We start from the raw sequence: 27,644 nt of genomic DNA on the forward strand, positions 1-27,644 counted from the left end.
GGTTCTACTTTGACTATTAAAGAAAAGCATTTTGTTTGCCAGTGCTTGCTTCCCCTGGTGTTAATCAGCTGCAATTCCCCCTTTAGCTGATTGACACCAGGGCGAAAAAGAGTCTCAATGGACAAGGTTTTGAGCTGGGATGGTAGTGAGCTGGGCAACCCTTTGTTACCCATTGCCATGGCAATGACTGGTAGAACAGGCAAACTAAGCCTGTGCATATCCTTGTGCCATCTCCTTCTCGCCCTTACCTTCCATGCCAGTAGTTTTGCCTCTTAAGTGGTTTGTGCTGCACATTGGCCAAAATTTAGCATGAGGTAAAAAATGCTTTTTCTGTAAAAAAGCAAGTTGAGGAGGAAAATCCCCCAAAATACAATAAAAATTCCCCCAAACTGGGAAAACCATTGTTATAAAATATGTTTAAAAAATGGCCACAAAAAGGTTCAGTGTCCTGGGATTCTGCAGCACAAAAGTAAAAGGGAAAAAAGAAACACATCGGCCCTGCATTCTGCGAATCGTCCTTCAAAGGTGTCTTGAGGTTTGCACTTCAAAGTGCAGTGCCCATTGACAAAATAGCATTGTTTTCCATGGTAATGAAGTGTTGTTTACTCAGATGAAAAAGTGCTGTATAAAGCTTCCTGAGGTCCTACCCTCCCGAAGAAAAGAACTCTGCAGCACACTAACCTTGCGATTGACTTAAAAACAACATTCCCTTTAAAATGTTCTTTGTAAAAATATCAATTGTTGGGCACAGGCTAGATCAACACACACTTTTTTGTTAACAAATGGCTTTGTGTCGTGTTGAAAGACCATAATGTCTGATCAGCAACTGGAGCGCATATGCCCTACATCATGTGCTCACACAGATATCACACACCATCTCGCAACTCTTGCCAAGTTTCTGATTATCTCCATTCTCCACTTCGAACAGGTCATGGTTGTTTAATTGCCCAACAATCCTTGCAGGAGGTGAAAAAAGTGAGAGTTGGTTGTTAATTAAGTGGTTCATGGGCCATGAGAGCACTTTTTAAACAAGTCAACTGTAACTAATCTAGAGCGAAGATTTGGACCCCATGTGTTTAGTAAGATAATAGCTTTCCATCCCAGATCCTCACTGCTACAACTGTCACTATTAGGGTTTCTGAAAAATAAAACCAACAGTCTTTTTAGGCAAAATATCATTTGTCTTATTTAATTCAGAGTGTTGCACCACCACTCCACAGCAATTATTGTCATAAAATATCAGTCCATTCGCACAGCAAACCCTATGACACTGAACATCACCAGGGTTTCAGGCAAAATGTACCTGGGCACGCCGAGGAAGCTGAGCAAGGCCATGTCCGTCTGTTTATTCAGGCGCAGGACACACTCCCAGTACATGTCCTCCTCGCGCTCACTGTCCAGGGCGTAGAGCATGAACAGTGGAGGGTAGAGGCGCGGCAGGAGTACAGGAAGCAGCAGGCCAGAGCTTGTCACCACATACCTGAGAAACAAAAGAAGGCAGCATCATAGATTATATTACACACAGAAGAGCTAAGACAGAAACAAAAGAGGCACCGAGGATCCACCATTGAAAACACTTCAGAAAGGCTTTATAAGGAGAAGCTAAATGTGTGGCGTTTCTCAGTGCACCATGGAGTCCGATTAGCATTTTTGAGAACTGGAGGTCTTTGTCCCAAGAAAATGAGGTCTGAAATGTGTACTTATGAAAGATGTGTTAATAAGGCATCTAGTGCACACAGATAGCAGCAATCAATAAGAAATTACAGTCTCATCTGGTCTACCTATGTCTCTGCCCGTGGCATCAGTGTAGATAATACTTAAGAGTGTAGGGCAGATGACAGATATGTGCAAGTTGGCCGGAAACATGACCCGTCAGTGCATCTGGAACACTTACAACACCCACAGGTCTTTTCGTAATGCCCCAGAAGAACACCACAGGAGAAGGTACTTACCGGTAATGTTCTTTCTATTGATTCTTCTGCTGCAGATTCCTCATCAGATTTCCTTCCAGCGTCAGCTGCTCAGAAAACTTTTCAACAGGGGGCGTAGTGCACCTCGACTCAGCCGTCGATCCATCTTGATTCGATGTGGAGGTCGACTCTGGACGTGATGTCAGTCATCGTACATGCACCACCTCACTATGCCCCCGTACCTCAGTTACGCACCCTATTTCCCCCCCAAGCTCAGCTGCTGCTGCACAGGAAGAATTGAAAGATTTGTTCGAAAACATCTACAACGCACAGAAAAATGAAACCAAGAACCTAACCTTTTTTTTTTTTAATGAGCAACAGAACCATCATAATTTGTAGAGGATCACACATGAATACAATACACTTGACAGAGGCTGCTTGATTCCTCTCACAAATAAATCCGTTTCCGACTGTCTGCACTTTCATAGCGGGGTTGGATGGGATGGTGATGAGGAATACTGTTTGGTAAAAGTATGCAGTGACGACCATGTCTCCATTCAGCAGATGTCCCTTACCGGCACACCTCTCTGCAGTGCCAAAGAAGAGGCCACACCCCGAGCAGAGTGGGCTGTGATGCACGGTGGTAGATCTCTCCCTGCGTTGTGGGGTTATCCATATGGATATCGTTTGCTTGGACACCGGCATGCCCTTTCTGGACAGAGAGAAGGCCATGAATAGCTGGTCCGTCTTTCTGAAATCTAATGCTCTCGCAACATAAAAACGAAGGGCCCTCTTGGGATCCGAACCGCTCTTCGTACTTGGAGGGATGAGGGGGCAGGTAGAATACAGGAAGGGCTATGCTATGAGATAAATGAAACTCTGAGGCGACCTTGGGCAAAAACCCTTGTGGTACGCCAAGGGATCCTTTCTCTCAGAAAAAGCAAAGGAATGGTGGTTTGCACGACAGGGCCTGTAACTCACTAAACCCACCTGGCTGATGTAATCGCCACCAAAAAGGCAGTCTTCAACATCATTAAATGATTGGAGCATGAATGCAAAGGCTCAAACAGAGCTGACTTAAGAAAGGTTAGGACCAAATTAAGGTTCCAGTGTGGAACCACAACGGTAACAGGTTGAAACTTGTTTACGAGGCCTTGCAGGAATTGGGCCGTTACCGCGTTCGTAACGAAAGACCCTTGATCAGAGACCTTTTGAAAATATACAAAGCTGCCAAGTATCCTTTGACTATAGCGACCTGAAGGCCTGCAGAGGCCAACGACAGAAGGAACTCCATCACTGCAGTGATGGGGCAAGAGATACGGTCAATCTCGAGTTCTATGCACCACACCTCAAATCTTCTCCACCTGTACACATACAGCAATCTTGTTGATGGTCTGAATGCAGCCAGTACCACCCCAATTACCTCATACGCGAGGTCCCAGTCACCATACCCCATCCTCTCAAGAGCCACGCATGTAGATTGAAGGTTTCCAGGCTCGGGTGGAGTACCCGACCCTCCTGCTGAGATCGGAGGTCTGGCCGATGAAGCAGCCGGAGAGGTGGGCAGATGGCCAAGTACCAGGTTCTCCTCGCCCAATCCGGGATGAACATTATCAGGGTTGCTCAGAACTTTGTCAACCTCCAGAGAACCCACAAAATGACTGGAATCGGAGGGAATGCATAGTGGAGGTCGAAGACCCACTCCACTAGAAACGCATCCCTCAGTGCGCCACTCATCATTAATTCCGTCGAGCAAAACTGTTTGCACTTTCTGTTGGACTCTGTGGCAAACAGATCCACCATCGGGCTACCCCACTGAGAAAAGAACACCTCTTGGCACACTTCCCACTTGTGTAAGACTGTGTTATGCCTACTCAGAGTGTATGCCAATCCATTCTCTGTCCCTGCCAGATGAACTGGTGAGACAGATGTGGTTCTCCAAAAGTCGAAACCACAGCTGCATCACCTCTCAGCAAAGGGGGTGGGTGGGACACACACCTCCCAGATTTTTGAGGTAGTGCATGGCCACTGTATTGTTCGTCATGATCAGGACGAGTTTCCCTTTGAGAGAGGGCACAAAAGCGTTCAGAGCCAACCTGATTGCTCACAGCTCAAGCCTTTTGATGTGCCACTGGGTTTCCATTGTTGACCAAAGGCCGCTGACCTGCAAATCCTCGCAGTTAGCATGCCAACCCTTCAGAGATGCATCTGTGACCACCCTGAACTGATGCCGCAGAGGCCAGAAAGGTTCCCCACCATCAGGTTCTTGCCGCTGGCCCACCAAGGGAGATCGCTGACCACGGACTTGAACATCTTTAGAACGTCCTATAAGGTGCTGAAGTACTGGGACCATTGACCACGTAGCAGACACTGTAGAGATCGCATTCGCAGTCTGGCCTCTGGTACTAGAAAAATGGACGAGGCTAAGGGGCAGAGGAAAGAAACCGCTGGCAAGGTTCTGTGGCTCTGCAACAGCTTAACCATATGTATTTATTTATTGGACATTTGTATGGTGCCTATACACAAGTGTTTCCATCCGTCTTACACTGGCAGATCTCTCCACATGGGACGGAGACTTTAGGCTCGGGATCAATGATGAATGCGCAGGATTCATCACACTGTCCTCCTTTTCAGGAGTGGGCCCTTCCATATGGAGCTCCAGCGAACGAGTGGCCGAGCGAACTGGAGACTTCGACTGGAACTGACTGAGCCTGAGTTTCACTGCCCTCTCCTGCAGCGATTTCGGATTCATTTTCATGCAAGGACCGTAATCCTCAGTGATGTGACTGATGCTGAGGCACCACATGCAGTCACTTTGGGTCCGTGATTGAGATCTTGGAATTACAGTCCTTGCACCGTTTGAATCTGGACAACTTGGGAGCGGACATTCTGGCAAAATCACATCAAATTGGACAAATATTTCATGAAGAAAAAGGTTCTCTAACAAGAGTTGTTCCAGTGAGCAGTGCATTGAGAGCGCAGAAAAAAGGAAATTAGGTACAGGGCGTAGTGACGTGGTATATGTACGACGACCAACATCACGTCCGGAGTTGATGACCGCCGCATCGAGTCACGATGGATCAACTGCTGAGTCGAGGTCCACTACACACCCTCTTGAAACTTTTTTCTGAGCAGCTGACGCTGGAAGGATATCTATCTGATGAGGAATCTGCGAAACAAAAGCAATCCATTGAAAATATCGTACAAGTAACAATGGTTTTGATAGATACAAGGTCTCTTCTGACAATTCCTTACCTTTAAAATGTTCAGACTGCATAGTGGGACCCAGGGAAATTTCAGATCACACTTACATTGTGCCAGGTGGTGCCACCCCCGCCCGCAGTGCCACAAGGTATAAGCCTGCAGCCTCCACCACAAGTGATGGTTCCCAGGGTATAAGTGGCACCACTTGTCCCAAGGACACTAGCACAGCAGCATATTTCGAAACATACCCATCTTGGCTTTCGATGTATTGCTGACTTTCGTTGTATTGCTGGATTTGTAAAAGGCCCATAATGTTCCCCATCCCCAGTCTTGTATCCTAAGGCTGCACCTGCAACTGCAACATCCACCTTACTCTATCTCGCTGCACTGCCTCTCATATTAGCATGCATATCTGAAATAGCCCCTGTAACATGAGGTGAGGCTGTGCGAGAAAATGCACTCATACTTATTTTGTCATTCGTGTTTGCTTACATACCCAATTTAGCCCCCTGTACTATGAGGCGAGACTTTGCCAGAATGTACACTCATACCTATTTTGTCATGTTTGTATACATACCTGCACACCCGCCCAAAACGTTTAGCTGCTTGTTCCTGCATACTTGATGTAGCACCCTGCACCATGAGGCGAGGCATTCCAATGTTGCATTTTAACCATTTGTTCCTGCATATGTGAGTTAGCCAACCGCACCATGCGGTTAGGCTTTCCAATGTTACATTTTACCTATCTGTTCCTGTATACTTGATCTAGTCCCCGCACCATGAGGTGCGGCTCTCCCAATGCATGCCTTCAACTCCCTTACACATGTTGTAACTATTATGCGTTGTCCTTCACTCTATAACCTGTTCACTTTGCACTTAATGTAACTGGCGCTGTGATACCAGAGGGTCTTGGGCGCGGCTATGAATGCAAAAAGAATAAAATAATAATAATAATAAACTACCTGCCACAGGACTGGGAGAATCTGCAGAGGAGACACTTTATCCATTAGAACCAACATAATCTGTAAGGTATACTATCATCTCTGCAAATTCCATATATTAGAAAGACTTACCCAGCAATACTTGACAAATATGGAAGGCGGGGCCTCAGATGTACCAGGTAGAATAGGCAGAGTTCTCAACCAAATATTTTCTGTAAAACAGATCTCGCAAACAAGACCTCAGTTACCTTCCCTACCTTCTGAATCAGGCAATAGTGCCTTGCAAATGTGTGCAGAGCCAAACAAGTCACTCCCATGAAGATTTCCTGGATATGAATCCATCTGTGGAAAGCAGTTGTAGCCATCCAACCCCTGGTGGAATGCGTCACAATCCCCTCTAGCATCTCAATCTACCTGGAGATGATCTACTCAGACACAGCCAACCCCTTGATGCTAGCCGCAGGCCACAAACGGCAGCCTGTCAATATGGAATTCATTCGACCTGTTGATGTACTAGCTCAAGGACCTGTTAGGATCGAACATGTGCACCTTTCCCTTTGACTGCAAAGTGTCCTGAAGGGGGAAGAAAGTTGAAAGTTGTATTGCCTGGTTGATATGAAATTCACTTAACACTGTTGGCAAAGAGGCACTTTTCTCCCATAGTGTACATTTGCCCTTGGTAAAGACAATATATGGCCTTTCAGCCGGCACTGCCTGCAGCTCACTTAGCTGCCTGGACAAAGTACTACCCACCAAAATGTAGTTTTTGATGTCAGAACAGTGTTGAAAAGTTGAAGCTCTGCATAGGCTCAAGAGGGAGGGTCCAGCTGGGCCAAAACAAGATTCATATCCCATTGGATTTGGATGCTCGGCACGGGCGGGTCACGGACCTTCAGTCCCTTCAAAAACTGGCTTACAGTTTACAATGATGATCTTGAAGAACCCTGCTCTGGCTTGTGCATAAAGATAGACGATGAGGCCAGGTAACCTCTTACCATAAAGACTTGCAGACCATCCTTCACTAGCGAAAGTGCAAAATCCAGCACCCCAGACAGGCAGAAAAGGGGTCAATCTGGTAACAATTGCAGCATCTGCACATACAGGAGTTTCCATGTACACTGCCGCCTGGTGCCTGGTGCCAACAAGATCCTTGAACCTCTTCACAGAAATATACCGGAAGCCCCAGGCGTTCAGAAATCAGGCATACAGTTGAAGGCACTTCAGTTCCAGAAGAAGCACCTTGCCCGATTCCTGGGTCAAGAGGGCGGGAAGACTGGAATCTTCCAACACACCCAATGAATGAGGCTGTGCAGGTCTGCATACCTGACCCTCATAACCACCTCAGGCCACAAAAAAAGATGATAATCGTAACTTCCTCATGATTATCTGTAGCAGGAAGATCGGAGCGGAGATATACATCAGTGTAAATGTCTAGAGTCAGGAGAGAATCACCCAAAGATTCCCTCATAGGAAACTCCCTGGAGAAGTACTGCAGACACTTTTGGGGCGAATGGGTCACAAACAAAGGCCACTGTTGGACAGACCGCCATTAACTGGTGCAGAGATCACTCGTGATACTAACTGCTCTCTTCTGGAGTGTCAACCCTCACACTGATCTGACCTGCAAGGGGTAATGCCTGGGCCAAGATCCCCCAGCAATCAGCCATACGCACAAAGCGGAGTCAACTTCCCCCACTTTTTCACAAAGTGGATGCAGGTCATGATGTCCATCGGAATCATTACCGTTTTGATCTACAGTTGTGACTGAAAAGCCTCTTGGGCGAGGCAGATTGCACACAACCATAGATTTACGTGGAGCTTCCTTTTTCTCTTTGACTACCTCTCTTGAAAGCCGTGATCAATGAGATGGGTCCTCCATTCTATTATGGACGCATGCAGACTGTTCTGCTCCTGAAACTCCAGGAGAGCAAAGCTCTCGCTCAGCTTCCTTTTCCACCAGTACTAGTCCTGCAGCCTATGGTCCAACAAACCAACCATCTGGTTCCACTTGAAGCTGGGCTGCCACTGGAGCATCCTCATACAAAGCTTCACCTGAGGAACAAGCCGAATACAAGAGATCATCAGAACAAGCAGCCTCAGCAACCACAAAAAGGACTGGGAATGTAAGTGTGGCTTTCGGACTGAAACTGTCAAGTCTCGACTTTATTGGAAAAAACCGCTTGAGTGGTGAGAAAGTCTCCATCGATGTTGTGGCTAGCACCACACCTATGAATTGCGGCCACATGAAAGGGACCAAACTAAATTATTTGAGGTTTAAATAGGAAACCTGGCTTTTGCAAAACCCCTATTGTCTGTAGCACTGAAAACACCCCTTCCCGGCTGGATGATTTTACCAGTCAGTCGTCAAGGTAGGGGAACACCTTCACAGCTTCCAGATGCAAGTAGGATGACATGACTGGCCTTACCTTTGTGAAGACCCTTAATTCTGATGTTAGGTGAAGGTTAACACCCCGGAATTCCAGTGCTGGCTGTCAGCTACAAACTGAAGCGAATAGCAGTGATCAGGCAAGATTGGCCGGTGAAAATACCTGTCCTAGAGATCCAGTTATACGATCCATTTACCCAGAACGTGAGCCACAAGAATTTGGGACAAGGGGCCTCATTCCGACTATGCCAGTATCCTGGCGGTAGAGCCGCCAGCATACCGGCATCTGGTACTTACCTTTACCGGCATTTCTGTGCCAATTCCCTTTAACCTTGGAGACCCCCAGCTCTTTTGCCTGACTCAGGGCTTTTAAATGTTTACTCTTGAGCGAGTGGTGCTTTTTTCTTACTCACTCATGTGTTTTCCTGACTATGGGTCTCATTATGAGAATGCCGGTCCTGATACAACAGTACCGGTAAGCATGTCGGTACCATTGTATCTGGACTGGCAAACTCCAAGTTGTGCTCGCGGGTTCCTTTCATTCCGCCAGGTCTGACCTGGCAGAACGAAAGGCACCCCCGAGCACAGCATGTCGGATGCACCGGCACCGGTATAAACAGTGCCGGTGCATCCGACCCCCCATTCCCATTGAGCCCCATGGGGTTGAAATGGGAACGGGGAAGAATTTTTTCCAGCGTCCAGGCATGGGCAAATACCGGGTCTGGTAAGGCTGTAATGACCTGTTAATTGCCCATTTGTGGGCCCCGGAAAAAATGAATACCGGCGGCAGCCGTGCCTGTATTACAGGTACGGCTACCGGCAGCCTCGTAATGAGGCCCTATGATTTTCTGTGTTCCTTCCTGTTTTATGGAGTCTGGTAAACTCGATAGGCATCTGCTTTTGCATTGTGACACACAGCACCTTTTGTGCAATGCTACTGAGAAGTCCCTTGGACTTCTTGTAATGTTTAACTACATTTTATTGGGTGAACTACTGTTCCCAGGCATAGTAAGATGACCCCTGTCTTACTTACCTTTACTTTATGGGTCCAGCAGACACCAGCCTATGTGGAGTACTGGGGGGTTACATAATAACTACTTTAACCCATTCCTCATGTAATATTGTGTTACACTAACTCACTTGAATGGCTGGTGACAGTGGTTTCTTTTGACATTCTGGTGACATGTATCTGCAGACTAATACCTCAAGCTGCAGTACAGCACCCAAGGGTGACCATTTTCACAAAATGGCCCCCGTCTTCTTTTTTTGCCATTTCTTGTCAGTTAGTTTCTTCTGGGCTTTTACTCTGTTGTTTGAATCAGGTTTGAGTCCTGTTTGTTTTGCCTCTAGTGGGCTTCAGCCCTGAAGCCCGCCCAGGCTCGAGTGTGTCCAGAAAGGCAAGAAGTGAGGGAGGGTCCCGAAACCTCCCTGTCCTGTCTCTAGATGTGTCTGAGTGAAACCAGTTCCTATTGGCCGGGCTGGCTGTCCTAGAGGATAGCCACCCTGCTGTTCGATTGACAGCCAATGGCTGTGAATGAATGGGGATTTGCATAAAAAACGAGGTTTTTGGGTCTAGAGGCAGAGTGGACCACTGGAGGACAACATCTGAAGCAGAAGGCCAGAGAAGATACCAGCAGCACCCTCCTGGACCGTGAAGTGCCCGTTAAAGCCCTTCAGCTGTGCTGACCCCGTTTTCAAATTGACAGGGAAGACCTGTATGGGACGACTTCCTCCCTTAGGCTAGTGGGGCCAATCAGCCTCAAAACAAACTCTATTTTGGTGCAACCCCTGACTTGCTGTGACTTTCCAAGGCCGCAGAATCCCAATACCTGGGGTACCTCAACCATCTGTGAGTACACTGTTTTCCGAAGTGCAAATCCGGCCAAAACTTTGTGGGCTTCCAGAGGACCCTACAGAAGCAGGCAATCCGCATCCAGAGCCCCCTCACCAAAGTACAGGACAGAGGGATCAAAGAACTTCTAACCAGAGCTTTTCGTTCTTCTTTGGCGCTGGGAAAAAGGCGCCAAAACCACAAAGAGCTGCTGAATATATTCATTCTCACATCTCTCTCTCTCTCGCTCTCTCTCCCTCTTCCCTCTCTCTCTCTCTCTCTCTCTTTCTCTCCCCCCTCTCTAACTCTTCCCCCCCCTCTCTCTCTCTCTCTCTCTCTCTCTCTCTCTCTCTTCTCCCCCCCTGAACAACTTCTTCAGTTCAAAGGTACTGTGGGGCTTGGGGCATAATATCCTTTTGCCATTTGAGGTGCTTCCTACCTTTGGGAGTGCAATTGAACCCTACTCTGATCTGACCTCAACCCACTTGCACTGGCCTTGCAGCTTGTGCTTTCTAACGGTGACTCCTCTTGAGTTGCTGCGATTTCTTCTTGAACATTGACTATTTAAGAACATTTTTCTAAGAAGAAGAGCATCAGAACTTTGACTCTGCCCATTGACTTTGGCTGTGTTGGCTCCCTAAAAGCCTCCTTCTGAACCCTTTTGGCTTTCGCAGGGCTTGTTCGCTTACAGGTTTTAAATTGTTGAACACTTTAATGCTGGGATAAAAGACTGTCTACATCCCTTTGGGCGAATCTAACTGTTTTTTTTATAGAATACCAGTCTGTTCTGATCTAACCCTAACCTTTCCTTCCTTAATAACTCAACACTGCCAAGGTGATACAAAATAAGTGTTATACTGACCTCAAATGACGTCACCTATGGGTGCTGGAAAATGTGTAACATATGAATGAATTACTCCCATTCTTTATTGTTCACTTTTTGAATTGAATCTTAACTTGGGATTAATGTTACTGCTTTTTAAAGAATGCTTTAAATATCTTTGTGTATAAATAAATAAATTATATAACTGTAAGTGTTTACTTGGATACCTTATTTACTGATTTCATTGTACAGCTTTACAGCTCACATTACCCCTCTTAAGATAAGCCTGGCTGCTCAGTCACACTACCAACTTGTGTAGTACAGGCCTATATTAAAAGGTGGGTTACTGAATACCAAGCGATAAGTCTTGTGTAGTCCCACACCAGTTGGACTGCATTCATTCTTACCTAACACCCGGTCCCCGGCGGCATTGCAGCCGGATTACGGGTGCCGGCGGTACGGTGTAAATCCCCATTCATGGAGCCCGATGGTGGTAACAAGGGCATTTTTGGCCGGTAGGGCGCCTGGCTTACCTCCAGCATTTTGCTGGAGGTAACCTAGGTACCCCACCGGCGATCCCGTAGTCGGACAGTCTGGTAAAGTGCCGGTATCCACTGATACCAGCACTTTTTTACTGGACCACCCAACCCCGAATGAGACCCAGTGGGTCTCATTACAAGTCCGGCGGTAACCGAGCCGGAAAAACCAGCAGGATACAGCCGGACTCGTATTACCATTCCGCCTCTGTGATTCCCGGGATTACCGGGGCATTACGGAGGCGGAATTGTGTAAGTCCCTATTCCCATGGAGTCCGATAGGACTCCATGGGGATGGGGACAACGGAAACACTGGTTCCGTCTATGACGGAGCCGGTGTTTCCATTTCCGCCTGCAGGCGGGTGGTGTTAAAGCCGCCAGGTCAGACCTGGCGGGAGTGACACCCCCCACCTGCAGGACTCTTAATGAGCCGGTCCGGAAATAATGGTGGTGGCGGTTTTACCACCACCGTTCTTTCCGGACTGGCAGGGTCGTAATGAGGCCCAATGTCTTTATGATGAATTTGTCTGTGTTCACTTATTTGTTCAGACCTCTGAGGTCTAGAAGGAGAAATTAATTACCGGGATGTTCTTTCTATGGATTCTTCTCCTGCACATTCCTCATCAGATAGATATCCCGTCCAGCTTCAGCTGCTCAGAAAACCTTTCCACCGGGGCATAGTGGAACTCGACTGGGCCGTTGTTATGCCTTGACTTGATGCTCGGTTGTTGTCTCCGGACGTAACGTCTGTCGTAAATATACTGTGTCACTACGCCCCCGTGCCTCAGTTCAGACCTTCCCCGAGCTCAGCCACTGGAAAGGAAACGAGGTAGAAAAATATGGCCAAACAGCCAAAAGAGGATAGAAAATCAAGTCACAACATTTTCTTTGAACAGAGACTGCAGGAGCATGCAGTACCGAACCAAGAAAAAGGGAAGAAGACTTTAGAACCATTGTTAACTCTTCTCTCTCAAAAGAAGGACAGCCACTGAGTGCAGATGCTTTCAAGCGGGGATGGACGGGAGGGGTGAGGAGGAATCTGCGGGAGAAGAATCCATAGAAAGAATATTACGGTAAGTAACTTCTCCTTCAATGGATTGCCTTTTTCCTGCAGATTGCTCATCAGATAGATTTCCCAAAGCAGAAGTAGAGTTGGAGGCAGGATGAAAGCTTTCACAGGAGGAGGTTCTGCAACACTGCCCTTCCAAAGCATGTGTCAGCCCCACATGTGACGTCCAGGCTGTTATATCTCGTGAATGTGTGAAGAGAAGACCAGGTCGCACGCAGCCTGGCAAATGTCTTTAACAGGTACTCCCCTTTGCAGTGCCGTAGAAGTAGAAACCTCTCTACTGGAATGGGCCCTAATGCCTGAGGGCAGCTCCTTCCCCGCATTGTTATAGGACTCTGAGATGCACAATGTGATCCACCGTGACATTGCTTGCTTGGAAACTGACAGACCCTTTTTTTAGCTATGGAGAAAGCAACAAACAATTGGTCCCTTTTCTGAACTTAGCAGTCCTGGCTACATAAAAGCTCAATTCCCTCTTAGGGTCCACCTGTGAAAATGCTCCTCCTCCTTAGAGGAGAGGGGCGGTGGATAAAATACAGGGAGAACAATTGCCTGGGACAAATGGAATTCAGATACTACCTTAGGTAAGAAACCGGGCCTCACCTTCAGCGAGACCATTTCGCGAAAAAAGTGAACAAAAGGGGGTTTACAGGAAAGGGCCTTGTGAGATACCTGAAGGTGTCTCACCCGCTAGTCCCCGGGGGATCTGTCATCCAGGTGGCCAGGACACGGCTTTCACTTTTGGAACCAGTTCCTGTGGGAGGACTAGTGCGCAAAGATCACCTGGATAAGGGGTCCTTTGGGAGTGGAAGTGGGACACTGGAGCGTGAGACGCGGTATCCCCTTTACAATAGCACAATATCCCCATCCTACAGGTAGGATACCTAGGAATTCAACCTCCTCCCTTTCCCGACACAAACACTTGCTCAAAGACAGTTCACCGTGAGCGACAATAGACTAACACCAGAGCCGTATACCTGACATTTCCCAACACCACGGTCGGGCAAGGTCAGGCAATTACGGATCATTGCACACACCTGACTTCCATCACACTTCCCCACACGAATAAAAGGCGCAGCACGAAAGAACACTCAGAGCGAGGCAAAACACATAAGGAAACAGTGGTTCCAAGATGGCAGTTTAATTCAAGGAGACGGGTGGCGAGACTGGAGAGGGTTGTAAGAAGGGAAGCACCCTTGACCTATAAAGACCGTTACTTTCAAGAGCCTTGGAAAGTAAGAAACGGAAAACCAGGAACTAAGGCTGATCAAACCTGCACAGTGTGTCGGAGGTACCTGGGGCTCTCCCGCGTCGATAACCAAGACAGGCAGGAGCAATTGCCGCTGTGGTACTGTTCATGGCTCCTACAACAAAGCAGTGTCAGAAAAGACAGCACAACCGGTGAGTCGGAGAGACTGATACCAGACAGGCTTATGTTTTGAACCAAGGTTGCAAGCGATAACGTTGTATCAAGAGAACAGTGTGTGAAGCATTGGCGATGAGCGACGAGAGTATAATTGGAACCAGAGAAGTAATTGAACTTTGGGAGGCAACCCAAGAGATCATACACAGAGTGGTCTGGCGCCACGTGGGTGCTTATTTGAAGGTCTCTGTTAGGTATCCAACTGATGCAGAGTGTGAGAAAAAGGAATGCTGATATCAAAGTGGTCATGCAACGGGTCTTGCTAAATCCGCTCACATTCAAAAGTCTTCGATAGTTTAAAGTACAACACAATTGGTCCGAGCCTGAGGGAGACTAATTGAGTGAAAGAGAGGGATCTAAGCCCAGATGAGCGGGATCAGGGGTGAACCATGAGTCACCCGAGAAACAGTTCTCTGAACATAGTTTGGAAGGGATCTGAGCCCGGAAGAAGGGAATCCAACGTTGACCATTTTGTTTTGAAAAAGGATCTGAGCCCGGGTGAGGGAGATCCACAGAGTCACCCGAGAAAGAGTTATTGAACATAGTTTGAAAGGGATCTGAGCCTGGAAGAGGGGGATCCAACGTTGAACCTTTTGTTTTGAAAAGGATCTGAGCACGGCTGAGAGGTGAACGCCCAAATTGAGTGCTGGAAAAGGAAAATAGGCTTGCACACAGAAGCCCTTGAACTCTGACAGTGGAACTGTAGCCTCGTGCCGCAGAAGCCAGAGTGTGCGCTTTTCTCGAGGGAACCGCCTTGCCCTGTGCTGAAAATGTGGGCAAGTGAGGCCAATGGCCCAAACATCCTGACTTATTTTGTGAACACTTCTTTCTTTTTCATGAACATCACCCCACCTTATTTTACAAATAAGTGGAAAGAATTGGCAAAAGATTTTTTTAGTATGGGTCCTTTTAATTTGACAAGACTCCACTAGGACTGCATTATTATTATTATTTGATGGTCATAGCTTGCTCCCATCTGTAGATTTAGGTTTAGACAGGCGTTTTTCTCACCCTTGCGAAAGTTCAATAAACACCCTTGATCTGTGGTCACTTGTGTCCGTCTTACTGTTGATACCATGCCTTCCTTACAGCCTGCAACTCACTAACCTGCCTGGCTAAAGTGATGGCCACCAAGAAAGCGGTTTTCAAAGTTAGCAACAGCAAAGAACAAGAATGTAATGGCTCAAACAGAGTCGCCATCAGAAATGTGTGAACAAATTCAGGTCCCAATCAGGAACGACAAAGGGAGTAGGCGGAAATGTATTCACAAGGCCCTTTAGGAATTGGGCCACAACCGGAATCGTGAAGAAGGACCCTTGATCTGGAGACCTTTTGAACACAGACAAAGCCGCCAAGTATCCTTTGACTGTGGTGAGCTTACGGCCTGAAGGGGCCAGTGACAGAAGGAACTCCATCACTGTAGTGGTGGGGCAAGCAGTAGGGTCAATCTCACGCTCCCTGCACCACGCCTCAAATCTTATCCATCTGCACGCATACAACAATCTTGGTGATGGTCTGCACGCAGCCAGCAGCACCTCGAGCACCTCCTCAGAGAGGTTGCAGTCGTATCTCATTGTCTCAAGAGCCACACTTGTAGGTTCAGGGATTCTGGGTTCAGGTGGAGCACCCGACCTTCCAGCTGGGATAGGAGATCCATCTGCTCGGGTAATCGGAGAGCTGGGGAGATGGTCAAGTCTCAAAGGTCCGAGTACCAAGTCCTCCTCCCCCAATCTGGGGCGATCAAGATCAGGGTTGCTAGAAACCCCTCAGCCTCCTGAGAACTCACAGGATTATGGGAATCAGTGGGAAGGTATGGGGGAGGTCCAGTCCACTAGAAATGCTTCCCCTACCATGCCGTTCGCTGACAATTCCCTCAAGAAAAACTGCGTGCACTTCCTATTGGACGCTGTGGCAAACAGATCCACCACTGGGCTACCCCACAGAGACTTCCTGGCACACTTCCCACTCGTGTGAGATCGTGCTCTGTCTGCTCAGAGCATCCGCCAAGCCATTCTCGGTCCCCGCCAGACGAACTGCTGAGACCGAGATCTGGTTCTCCATCAGCAAGAAACAGCTGCATCGCTTCTCTGCAAAGGGGGTGGGAGCGCACACCACCCAGCTTGTTCAGGTAATGCATGGACACTGTATTGTCCGTCAAGATCAGGACAATGTTTCTCTGTCAGAGAAGGCACAAATGCCTTCAGCGCTACCCCGGTGGTTGATAATTATTCCAGCCTGTTGATGCGTCACCCGGCCTCCATTTCTGACCAAAGGGTGCTCACCTGCAAGTCCCAACAGTGAGCACCCCAATCTTTCAAGGATGCATCAGTGCCCACCTTCGACTGGGGCCACAGAGACAGAAGGATTCCCCGCCACCATGTGGCCCACCAGGAGAGGTGTTCGACCACTGACCTGGACGATCTGAAAATATCCCTCAAAGTGGCGAAGAACTGGGACCAATAATACCGCAGGAGCCATTGCAAAGATCGCATTGGCAGCCTGGCCTCTGGCACCAGTAAAATGCAGGAGGCTACGAGACCTAAGAGGCAGAGGAAGGATGCCACTGGTAAGGTGGTCTGTTTCTGAAAGAGATGGACCATCTATGCGACGCTGGCGACTCCTCGAGAGGAACCCAATTGTCTAAGACCGCTCCGATGAACTGGAGCCTCTGTGCTGGTGTCGTGTGGGACTTCTGCAAGTTCAGGGAGAAGCCCAGCCGGTGGAGTAGAGAGCAGGTGCTCTCGAGATGGGACAAAACCTGCTCCGCTGACTTTCCTCAGATCAGCTAGTCGTCCAGCTTCAGAAACACATAGACCCCGGATCTCCTGAGGTGAGCCGCGACTACCGCCATGAGCTTGGTGAAGACCCTCAGAGCGGAAGTCAGCTCAAAGTGGAGCATCTTGAATTGGTAGTGTCTGTCCCCTATGACGAATCTCAGGAACTTCCTGTGCTTCTGATGGATTGGCACATGAAAGTATGCGTCCTGAAGATCTATGGACACCAGCCAGTCTTTCAACTTGATAGCATGGAGAATCTCTCTCAACGTCACCATCTTGGATTTGTCTTTCCTTAGGAATTTGTTCAAAGCCCAGAGGTCCAGGATGGGACGAAGACGACCTCCCTTCTTGGGTACAAGGAAATACTGGGAATACCAACCCAACCCTTTGTACTCGGGAGGTACCTCTTCCAAGGCACGCTTCAACAGCAGGGCTCGCAATTCTTGCTGGTGGTCCTGCTCCAGTTGGCAAGGAGGTGGTGGTGGTGGCCTGTCCAGCTGCCTCTTTAGGAAAGGCAGAGAGTAACCCCACCACACGAGCTGTAGCGCCCAGGCATCAGAGGTAATCTCCCGCGATTGAGCCCAATTCTCAGTCAACCATCCTCCAACTGGTGAATCGTGGGAGGAAAAATCAAAGCGGCTGGAGGGCAGAGCCCCCCAGCCACTGTTGCTGCTGTCTGGTTGCCTCTAGAGGCCCTCCTCCGCCTTCCTAAGCATAGGAAATGCCTATGCCCCTGCCTGGCTTGCAAGAGCTGAGCCTTCCTGCCATAGGGGACGTTGCGCCTTTAGCCTATACCCCTTGACGAGAAACTAAAGGGAGACTTGGCAGGCTGTTGCACAGCTAGGCAGAGTGACTTTGCAGCAAGCTTGGACTCTGAACTTCTTCAAAGAGTCGTCAACCTTCAGGCCGAAGAGATTCTTACCATCAAAAGCAATGTCGAGAAGCTCATTCGGGACACTGGGTGAGAACCCCAAAGAGTGCAGGTAAGCCTGTCTCCAGAGAACCGAGGCCGAACCCATTGAACGTCCAACACAGTATGCCACGTCCAGGCTCGTCTGGAATGACTGTCTGGCCACCTCTTTTCCGTAGTCCACCAACTGCAGGAAACCTTCCCACATCTCCCGCTAGGGGATGTATTGGGCAGCCTGTTCAATCGCAAGCCGAAGAAGTATTTAGCAAAACCACAGGAGGCATTGACCGCCTTTAAGGCAATGCTACAAGAGGAAAATATTTTCTTTGCCAAAGCATCTACTTTCTTGCCTTCCCTATCAGTTGGCAAATTGGATGTGGAAATGGCTGGCCTAGTTTAAAATGTGGCTGCCTATACCACCAACCCCTCCGGAGTTCGATGAGAGGAGAGGAATGAGGGATCTCCCCTTGCCAGCCTACATTGTTTTGTAAGGTCTGAGTGGACAGTGCAAGGACGCCGCCACAAGGTGGCAATTGGGTCGGTGATCGCTGCATTGAAAGGCATAGCCCTTTCTGTGGCAGGGCCCTCGTCGAGGATGTCTGTCAGGTCATAACCTGCCACTGGCTGGGCTATTAAGTCTGTAAGGTAAGGTATCCACCATCCTATCAACTAAAGCCCTGAATTTAGCATTGCTATGGGCATAGGACTGGGCTTGTTGAATTGCGACATCCAGAGACTTGTCCAGCCCGCTGGCATGGTGCAGTCCCTCAGCCAAAGCTATGAGGTCTGCTTGGTCAACAAAATAGTCGGTACCACCAGCCCCAGAGTATATAGGGTCGACACCGCCCTGACCATCGTCAGTGGTGCCCAAGATGTCTGCAATGGAGGCGTAGAAAAAAATATCAGATCTTGATTTTGGTGGGAAAGATCACTGGACATCGGTTGACATTGACGGTTTTGCGCAGACAAGGTCTTAGATGCTGAGGGTGGGTCAGGGATAATCAATACCTGGGGCGCATGGGAAGGCTCCATTTTGCTCAGCACCAAGCCTGATTACTTCGCTGATGCTGATGGCATCGAAAATGTTTTTGCTCTGGGGACAGTCTCACTGGGCACCACTGGAGCTACAAGGGCCTCCTGTATCGTGTGCTCGCCCACACCCACCGCTGTCTTCTTGAACATTTCCACCATTTGGGACTTGAAGTCCTCCCATTCAGCCTTGGGTGCTGGCCCTGCTGACGACTTACAGCGCTCGGAATATTAATCAGATTTGCACTGGTGGCGTTGCTTCTTATTGTGAGAGGAAGATGACAGGTGGCTCTGGGAGTGCAACCGTTTCTTGGTCTTCCACTGATCCTTTTCATCCTTCTCCAGGGTAAGCCCTTCTGTTTCGGCCTCCGAATACCGAACAGGGACTTGGAGGGCAGTCGGCCTATTGCTGCCTCAGAGACATCGGATTCATCTTTTTGCAAGACGTGCAATTCTCGTTGTTGTGACCCATGCCAGAGCACCACACGCATATCTCATGCGGGTCAGTCACCACCATTTACGAAGGTGCAGTCTTTACAGGGCTTGAAACCCAAGATCCGAGGTGCGGACATGGTCGCTCGCGAAAGTGAAAAGAATTTGACAAACGTTGTGTGAAAATTCAAAAGATTCGAATCACAGTGTTCCTCAGGAGCAGCGTGCTGAGCGTGCAGAAAAAAGGAACTGAGGTACAAGGGCATAGTGACATAGTATCAACGTCACGTCTGGAGCCGATGACCAAGCATCAAGTCAAGACGGATCGACGGCCGAGTCGAGGACTACTACGCCCCCTGTCGAAAGGTTTTCTGAGCAGCTGGAAGGGATATCTATCTGATGAGGAATCTGCAGGATAAAGGCAATCTAATGAATAGGCCCCTCTGTTTGGGATGGGAAAACTCTAGTAAAACCCGGTAAGGTGTTTTTCTCCAGGCACCTTTTTTCATAGCCTCTTTTTGAGCCATTTGTTTGACCTCTAGCAGCTCTGCTTGGTAAATTCCTGTCTCTACTGCCGTGGGGGGAAATCTGGGAGAAATGTCAAGTAGGGAAAACTCACCTTTTTCCACAATTTAAAGTTCTCACTGTTCCGCAGTTACAGTCTCCCACTACTTGATAAAGAACCGCAGCCTGCCCACTGCATGAGTCATATCAGTTGAGGAATCAAAGCTGCTTCCATGGGGCATCAGCCCTCTGAGATGCTGAAGACTGAGTCGTTGCCTACTTCTGGCCTCTGCCTCTTACTTCACTGGAAGAGCCCCGCTGACCCGTTGCTTCTGCTGCAGGATCCTGTACGGTTGAGTCATGAAAACAGCTTCAGAGTGGCAGACAGACCCAAGGACCTAGCCGTCTTCCTAGACTCCCTACTTTTCTCCAGCGTATGGTCCACCTTATCACCAAAAAGCTTACCACTGAAAGGGTATATCCATAATTTTAGATTGGACGTCAGGTGAAAATCCAGATAGTTGAAACCAACACATGTCGGCATCCACCTTGCGACTGAGTTTACCATGTCCAATCTAGTCCTGATAATATGCTTACGCAACTCAAATACATCAGCCAAGATGGCTCATGGCCTTGTGAGTCTCTGCTGGGAGATGATACATAGGCTTTTCCACCACATGATTCTTCGAACTACAGACAATCAAAAAGATCTTACCATTCCTCTCCTTTATGTACAAAACACTAGCCATCATTTCCCTCATCACATCCAGGATAGACTAAGCCAGCAGCCTATAACTCGGAATGCCAGATTATCTACTGAAGAAACTGCAATGTAAACAGAACGCAGCGGCCGATTCCTCCTGAAACTCTCACGAAGAGACCACATCACTCCTATGCTAAAATATACTACATTGGCTGCCAGTCAAAAAACAAATCATATTTAAAACAATGTGCATAACACAAGGCCAAGGAGCAGAATTCCAACAAAACAAAATCACCATTTAACAGCCGACCAGAACACTCAGATCCAGCAACGTCATCCGCCTGGAACCTAACCCATACAAGTGGAAAAAATTGGTGGATCAGCATTCTCGTGCCTAGCTGCACACATTTGAAACTCCCTCCCAAGAGAAATATAAAACATAAAGGACCATCTAAAATTCAGAAAACTCCTAAAAACCTAGCTCTTCAACTCAGACTCGGAACGAACAAGCAACGCCCACACCCCTCCGAATGAACACACATCGCAAGACGGAGAACTAAAGCATGACCACAACAAGTGCAGGGAGGTGGAGAGACTTTCGAGTGGGGGAGGGGAGACTCAGAGCATCCTCAGTGGAACCAGAGACAGAGGATATAAGAGTTGAAGGGGCAAGAGTGGCGACCAAACTGATAAACCATGAGGACCACACAGCTAAAGAGCACAGGGAAGAGGTCCTCCATCCCCCCACACCCAAGTGGCCCAGGAAGACAATGGTGGCTGCACACCAGGTTATGCCAGTGTCCAAAGCGGTGTATAAATCTATTATTCGGGACACACGGTGGAAGGGAAGGTTGGAGGAGGCATCAGCACTAAAAAGCCCTGAAGTGAACCCACAGCCCTGCACAGAATATAGGAGGGAGACCCCTCTGCCCCCCCCTTTGCGCACCACTATACGTGACACTCACAGGGACGCGTACCACCACCAGCCTAAGTGGAGGAGTTACGATGGCGCGCTCCACTAACCGACCCAGTAAAAATCTCATCGCTTTGCCTACACCGCTCAAATTCTAAACATAACACAACCATACCTATATTGCACAACAAACTGCAGGCACTTCACTATACCACAACAACAACAACAAAAATACACATAGCCTCGCACAACAGCACATGACAACTACCGACCGAAAAATCACACCTACGCTCAGCGAACTGTGTAAACAGAACTGAAGCTGCCAACAGCACATCAAAGCTCTCTTGCGCTTTTTCCCACTCATTCCTACTAACTTACCTTACACTCTTGCTTTTCAGATCCACCAGAGCGCCAGAGGACCAATCCGGTGGTGAACACTGCACGGTATAAATATCCTTTAACATAACATAACACATAGCACAAGGTAAACTTAAACCTCCCCATGGAGAATTCACCGATTGCCCTCATGGCCAAAGAGACAGAGGTAAACACATTCTTGGCCAGAGCATTGACATGTTTAGACTCCCTATCAGGCGGGACAGCAGAAAATACATTTGGACAGCCCCATGAGTCAGCCTCATGAACCACCAAAGTAGTCATCTCTGGATGCTTAAAGAGATATGAGGTGCATGGTCTCACAGGCCTGTACTTTCTCTGGATGTTCCGGTTCAATCTGGAACGGACACAGGTTTCACCCAGAGATCAGCCACAATGGTCCTTAAAATACACCTTAAAGGGCAGAAAAGACAGATCCTCCTTGGTACCTTCCAGCATCAAATCTGCGATTCTGCCCCCTTCAGAAGACTCAATGCCATCGAAGATCAGAATAATCAGGGCTGTAAGAGTATGTGCATAAGGCCCATATAGGAGGCATATTAAGCACTTGGGGCCCACAGTGATCTGCTCGTTCAACATCATCTCAGGTTAAGTGTTTAGTTCACTGGCATCCTGCAGATCTCTAAGGACCTCTGGGCCCGAATCACTTTTAACGTACCCACCAATGTTTTCCTCTTCTCTTCGAATTCAAGCATGGGGCTTCAACCTGGCAGCCAACAGGCATCTATACACTGCACTGTGCCGCGCTCTTGCACCATCTAAGAAGCTCACTACTCCACAGAACTGGTTGAAGAACCCCTGCCAAAGAGCCACACCCTGTTGCTGCCCTGTCCCGAATTGAGCAGCTACAGATGCCCCTGGTGTCGCAGAAACCTGTCGCAGCAGATCTCGGGAACTGTGCTGCCCTCCAGGCATGGTAGGAGGCACAATAAGTTGCTGGCATTTCAGCAAACATAGCAGAATCTGGTGCAATAAGGATTTCAAATCACACAGCTCCCCTGCAGCCTCACTAACCCCTGTGCAGGTGATGCTATAATGACTGCCACCACCATCCTGACTGGGAGTTCCTTTATGGATGATTCAGTTTTCTTCTGTTTCTCTGAATGCCTATACTTGGATGCCTTCGGTGCACTCCTAGAATGAGACCTCTTCCAGTGCCTCGTCTCCTTGGAACCAGCAAAGAGGCTCTGGCCTCAGACACTCCCTCACGGGTGCTCTGAGTGCAAAAGCTCTGGCTCCTTGGAGCTCCTGTGACCCCTCCAGTGGCAGGCTTTTCACCCGTGGCTTCTCCTCAAACATTAAGAGCCTAGGCTCTCTATAGTGCCAGAGCTTCGAGGTCAGCTCCAGGCAAGCCTCACCGTTTTTACGACTGTGACGCACCCCCAGACGCAAATTCAATTGTCATGGGTGTTTGTATTGGGCATTGTCAGATGGTATTGGAAGCGCCCCTCCAAAAATTGATTCTGCGCCACACTTAGGAAAGTATACTTGAGATAAGTGCTGCTTTAATAATCAAAAACAAAATCATAGATATCATGTTTTAGCCCATAGGTGACACGTGTTTCGGCAATCACGTCATTGCCTTTTTCAAACCAGGGCTTACTCTATCACATATTATTAGCATATTCATACTGAATGGACTCTGAGATTTGCCTGCAATTTTTGGAGGGGCGCTTCCAATGCCTATTGAGAGAGGTGGGGTTCTGACCTCTGTCCCTGTTGAGTCTGCGACTCTCTGATTTTTTCTCTGCCAATAACTATTCTTGGGTGCAGAGTGACATTAGGTTGGTGCCATTTCCCCACTTTTGTCTTTACTATTTATATCTTTTAAGCACCAACCACTCTTGCAGACCAGAAAGACCAAAATGGCGGAATACTTACAAAATCGAGATGAAGATTCTAAAAATCTCTTTTCAACACGTGGTAGCACGACATATGCAGCTGCTACTTCAAATCCTAAACCTGAAGACCTCAGATACGAATTCATCAAGCTTGAAAGGATCTCCAAGAAAGAAATAAGCCAAATATTGGGAAATCACAGCTCTCAAAAATTATCTAAGTAATCAACAAATTCCCAGAGGTCTCCGCATTCTTATCTTTCCGACTTCACTAATGATGATGCCCAAGATCTCGCTGAGCAGTGGGAGGACAATCTCAATAAAGCTCAAGAAACATGCTCTAACTTCTCATTGAACACGCATCAAGAGAGCACAAGAAAGCCACAGCACAAATTGAAGTAATCAAACAGGAGATCATGGACATGAAATCTTTAGGAATTACCATGGAAAAGAATTATCTCAAACTACATGAGATATTAAAGGACTACCAAGATGATATAAAAATTAGAAAACTACGTACATTTTTCCGTGATGAATGCGACTATCGGGAAGACTGAGTTTACACGTTCCAAGAGAAATACAACAAATACACCAAATCCTTGTCCAAGGCGAGCACACCCAATACATCTTCGGCTTCTTCGGATGTGAAGAAAGCCCTAGTGCCACGACTAGCTCCGACGAACAAACTTCGACCAAACAAAAGTCTGTTTTCATAAACGAAATCCGGAGATACAGAAAGGGAAATCGAGATATTCCAACCAAGCAAGTCCGTTTTAGCCTTCCCACCAACTCACCGAGTGGAACCACTTTGACAGGAGAAGAGGAAGGAGGGGGCAGGGAAACCACAGGAAATCAAGATCCGCAGGTCGAATTCAAAAAGCAAACAAGGGCAAACACAAGAGAGGCTGCAAGGAATCGACAATAACCAATCTAACACTCAACTTATCCAGAAGAGTTTTAACAATACATGAGATTGCACTACTCAACAAAGGACTGTCCTTTGCACCCACATACAGATTCAAAAGCACAGAATTACAGATTGACGAATTTAAATACATTTGCAAGCTAAAACTTAAAACATATTTTGCAACTCAAGTGTCTATACCATCCGTAGTGCAAACAAGTCGTCCTGCAAGCCATTGGAGCATAGAAGATATTGAAAATATTCACCTGTTAAGAACATTAGATGACTCTCAACCGACCGAGATTTTTCAGACACTAACTGAATTAAATGTGGCTCCAAGATCTATAACTGAAACTGAATTTCGGTCCAAATCAAAATTCACACAACTACCACCTGAAAATGCAAATGATGTTTTTTATAAAGCTGTTACCAACGACATTCACTATTTAATGGACAGACCACGAGGAGGAACTAAGATCACCTGGAACCTTCAAAAAGAAGAAAAATTAGCCCTTCAGACGCTCAAGCAAGATCCAACCATCGTAATAAAGGAAGCCGACAAAGGCGGTAATATTGTGATTATGAATCACAGCGATTACTTACAGATGGCATACCAACACCTGTCAACACTGAATTGCTATGAAATACTTCCGACTAACCCCAGACCAACCATCATCTCTGAACTGGATAAGATGATTTCAAATTGGCACAGACCAGGACTAATCACGGATGAGGAGAAAAAGTTCTTATTCATCAAGCACCCAAGAATGCCAACAATATGTTTTTTATCAAAGGTTCATAAGCCCTTCATTACGATCCCAGAAGGCAGACCGATTGTGAGCGGTAATGGATGGGCAACGGAAAATATATCAGCCTACATTGACAGTCTTTTGAGACCAGAAATATCTAAACTAAAAGCCTACCTCGAGGACTGCACTCATACAATTCAAATATTGCAACAAATAGTTTGGCAACCTGACTATCTCTTTGCAACCATTGATGTGTGTGCCCTTTATACTTCAAACATGCATCAGCAATACAGACACTCGACTATGTGTTCAGGGATTCCAGTGCTTCACATTACCACCAGGTACACATGCTAAAATAAAGGCTCCAGGTAACATTAGAATTCAACATCTTCATGTTTGACGACAAGTTCTATCACCAACGCCAAGGTGTGGCAATGGGTGTCAAATATGCCCCGCACTTGCCAATTTATTCATGGGGATGCTAGAAGATAAGACAATCTATACAGACATCGAATATACCGAGCACGTGGTTTTATGGGCTCGGTACATTGATGATGTGCTTCTGATCTGGAGAGGGGAAATTGAAGTGTTCGAGGAATTCAACAATCGACTGAACCAGAACGCATTTGCAATTCACATCACTTACGAGTAAAACGCAAACAGACTTTTTGGACCTTACGTAGAAAACAACCAATTACTCACCAAAACCTTCCGTAAACCCACAGAGGTCAACTCAACTTTATTTGCCACCAGCTGTCACCAACAATGTGTCAAGAACAACATACTGGTTGGTGAATTTATTTGTGCCCGCAGAAACTGTGCAGAACAAGCACAATTTGACCAAGAATATAATTTACTCTCCTCACGTTTTAGAGTGAGAGGCTATCTTCCCAAGCACATCAAAAAAGCATGAGCAAAAGCTTCAGTGTTATCTCAATCTCAAATACTAACCCATCAACAAACTGAACACGCTCAACAACCAGAAGGAGTGCGCTTCATCACAACCTACAGTCATGATCACTCTGCAATCACAAGAATTTTGAAACGCAATTGGCACATATTGCAACTTGATCCTCACATATCCGAGTTCATTCAAAGGATCCACGCATCATTTTCAAAAAGGCTCCGACTTTAAGAAACCAATTGAGCCCTTCTTTTCTCTATTCGGACACTAGTAACCAACACACTACTTGGCTCAACAAGGATAATTTTGGGTTCTGAAAATGTGGCACCTGTTCGAAATGCCAGTACGCACACCAAAAAACGACTGCGTTTCAGGACAAATTTGGCAATGAGACTAAAATCAATCAAAATATAAATTGCAGAACAAAATGTGTGGTATACGCCATAATTTAGGCATGTAAATTAATCTACATTGGGAGCACAGTCCGGGAACTTCAGATCCGGATCCGTGAACACCTCTCAGGAATTGGCAGCCAAAACGTAATGCTACCATTAGCAAACGACTGGCAACAGGCACACCAATTGGATGAAAAGAGAGACATTCAGTTTATCGGCCTTCAAAACATCAGGCTTGGCAAAAGAGGCGGCAATTTTGAAATTATGTTACAACAAGCAGAATCACGCTTGATCTGCTATTTTCAAACTTTGAAACAAGGCCTGAACACAGACAGTGAGATGTATTGTTTTCTTTGAAGTATTATGTCTTGTAATAGTATTTCTCTGTTCCGGAATAATGTAAGGTTTTTAATTTCCAATTTCTATTGCATTATATTTTTTGAACACTCATTGCATTTTCTTTTTCTTTCGCACTCTGACATAACTCCACATACTCTCCATCCGAATCAAACCCGACTGATTGACCCATCCAAAATGGATGTTTTAAGAACTGGTGATACCTCTTTCTTTCTTTGTTAATTCCAATATGACTGCATTTTCCGTACACGTTTGTTTGCTAACATTATTAGTTTTCCAACCCACTCCTCAACTCATAATCTCAAGGCATGTAGCCTGGCATCCAATAGGAACACACAAAACGCAACAAAAATCCACAATTTAATACTTTTCCAATGATCATTAGTTAATCACAAACTCCACTTAATGTACCTATTCGATTCTCAATATAATGCGTGAGGCACAAAATAATATTTTACATTTTTAGAAACATATGCATTATAAATATAATATCAGATTATTGGCGGTCGGCATCATAAGTGCAGTCTTTTTTAAAATAGTTTCACTGTGTTTCATACTCCGGAACATTGCGCGAACATCTTAGTTTGTTTCTCACTATAGCCCAACATGGATGTGATTTTAATACTTACCATTCAACAACATACCCCAAAATATGGCGACTGACCAATTCTGGGTTCAGTAACTAAAGAGGGACTGCCAATGTTGCCCCA

At 47.0% G+C, this 27,644-nt stretch overlaps 1 protein-coding gene across 8 annotated transcripts in view; it reads right to left on the reverse strand.

Moving 5' to 3' along the window:
* The window catches only part of ALS2 (alsin Rho guanine nucleotide exchange factor ALS2), a 1,241,906-nt gene that overhangs the window by 77,030 nt on the left and 1,137,232 nt on the right, over positions 1–27,644 (reverse strand). For all 8 annotated transcript variants that reach the window (XM_069615500.1, XM_069615498.1, XM_069615499.1 and 5 more), the window contains one exon: positions 1,304–1,480. In XM_069615500.1, the coding sequence (XP_069471601.1) occupies positions 1,304–1,480 (177 nt within the window). The remainder of the gene's footprint in view (positions 1–1,303; positions 1,481–27,644) is intronic.

This window comes from Ambystoma mexicanum, chromosome 9, assembly GCF_040938575.1.
Source record: "Ambystoma mexicanum isolate Mex_15411 chromosome 9, UKY_AmexF1_1, whole genome shotgun sequence".
Classification (NCBI taxonomy): Eukaryota; Metazoa; Chordata; class Amphibia; order Caudata; family Ambystomatidae; genus Ambystoma; species Ambystoma mexicanum.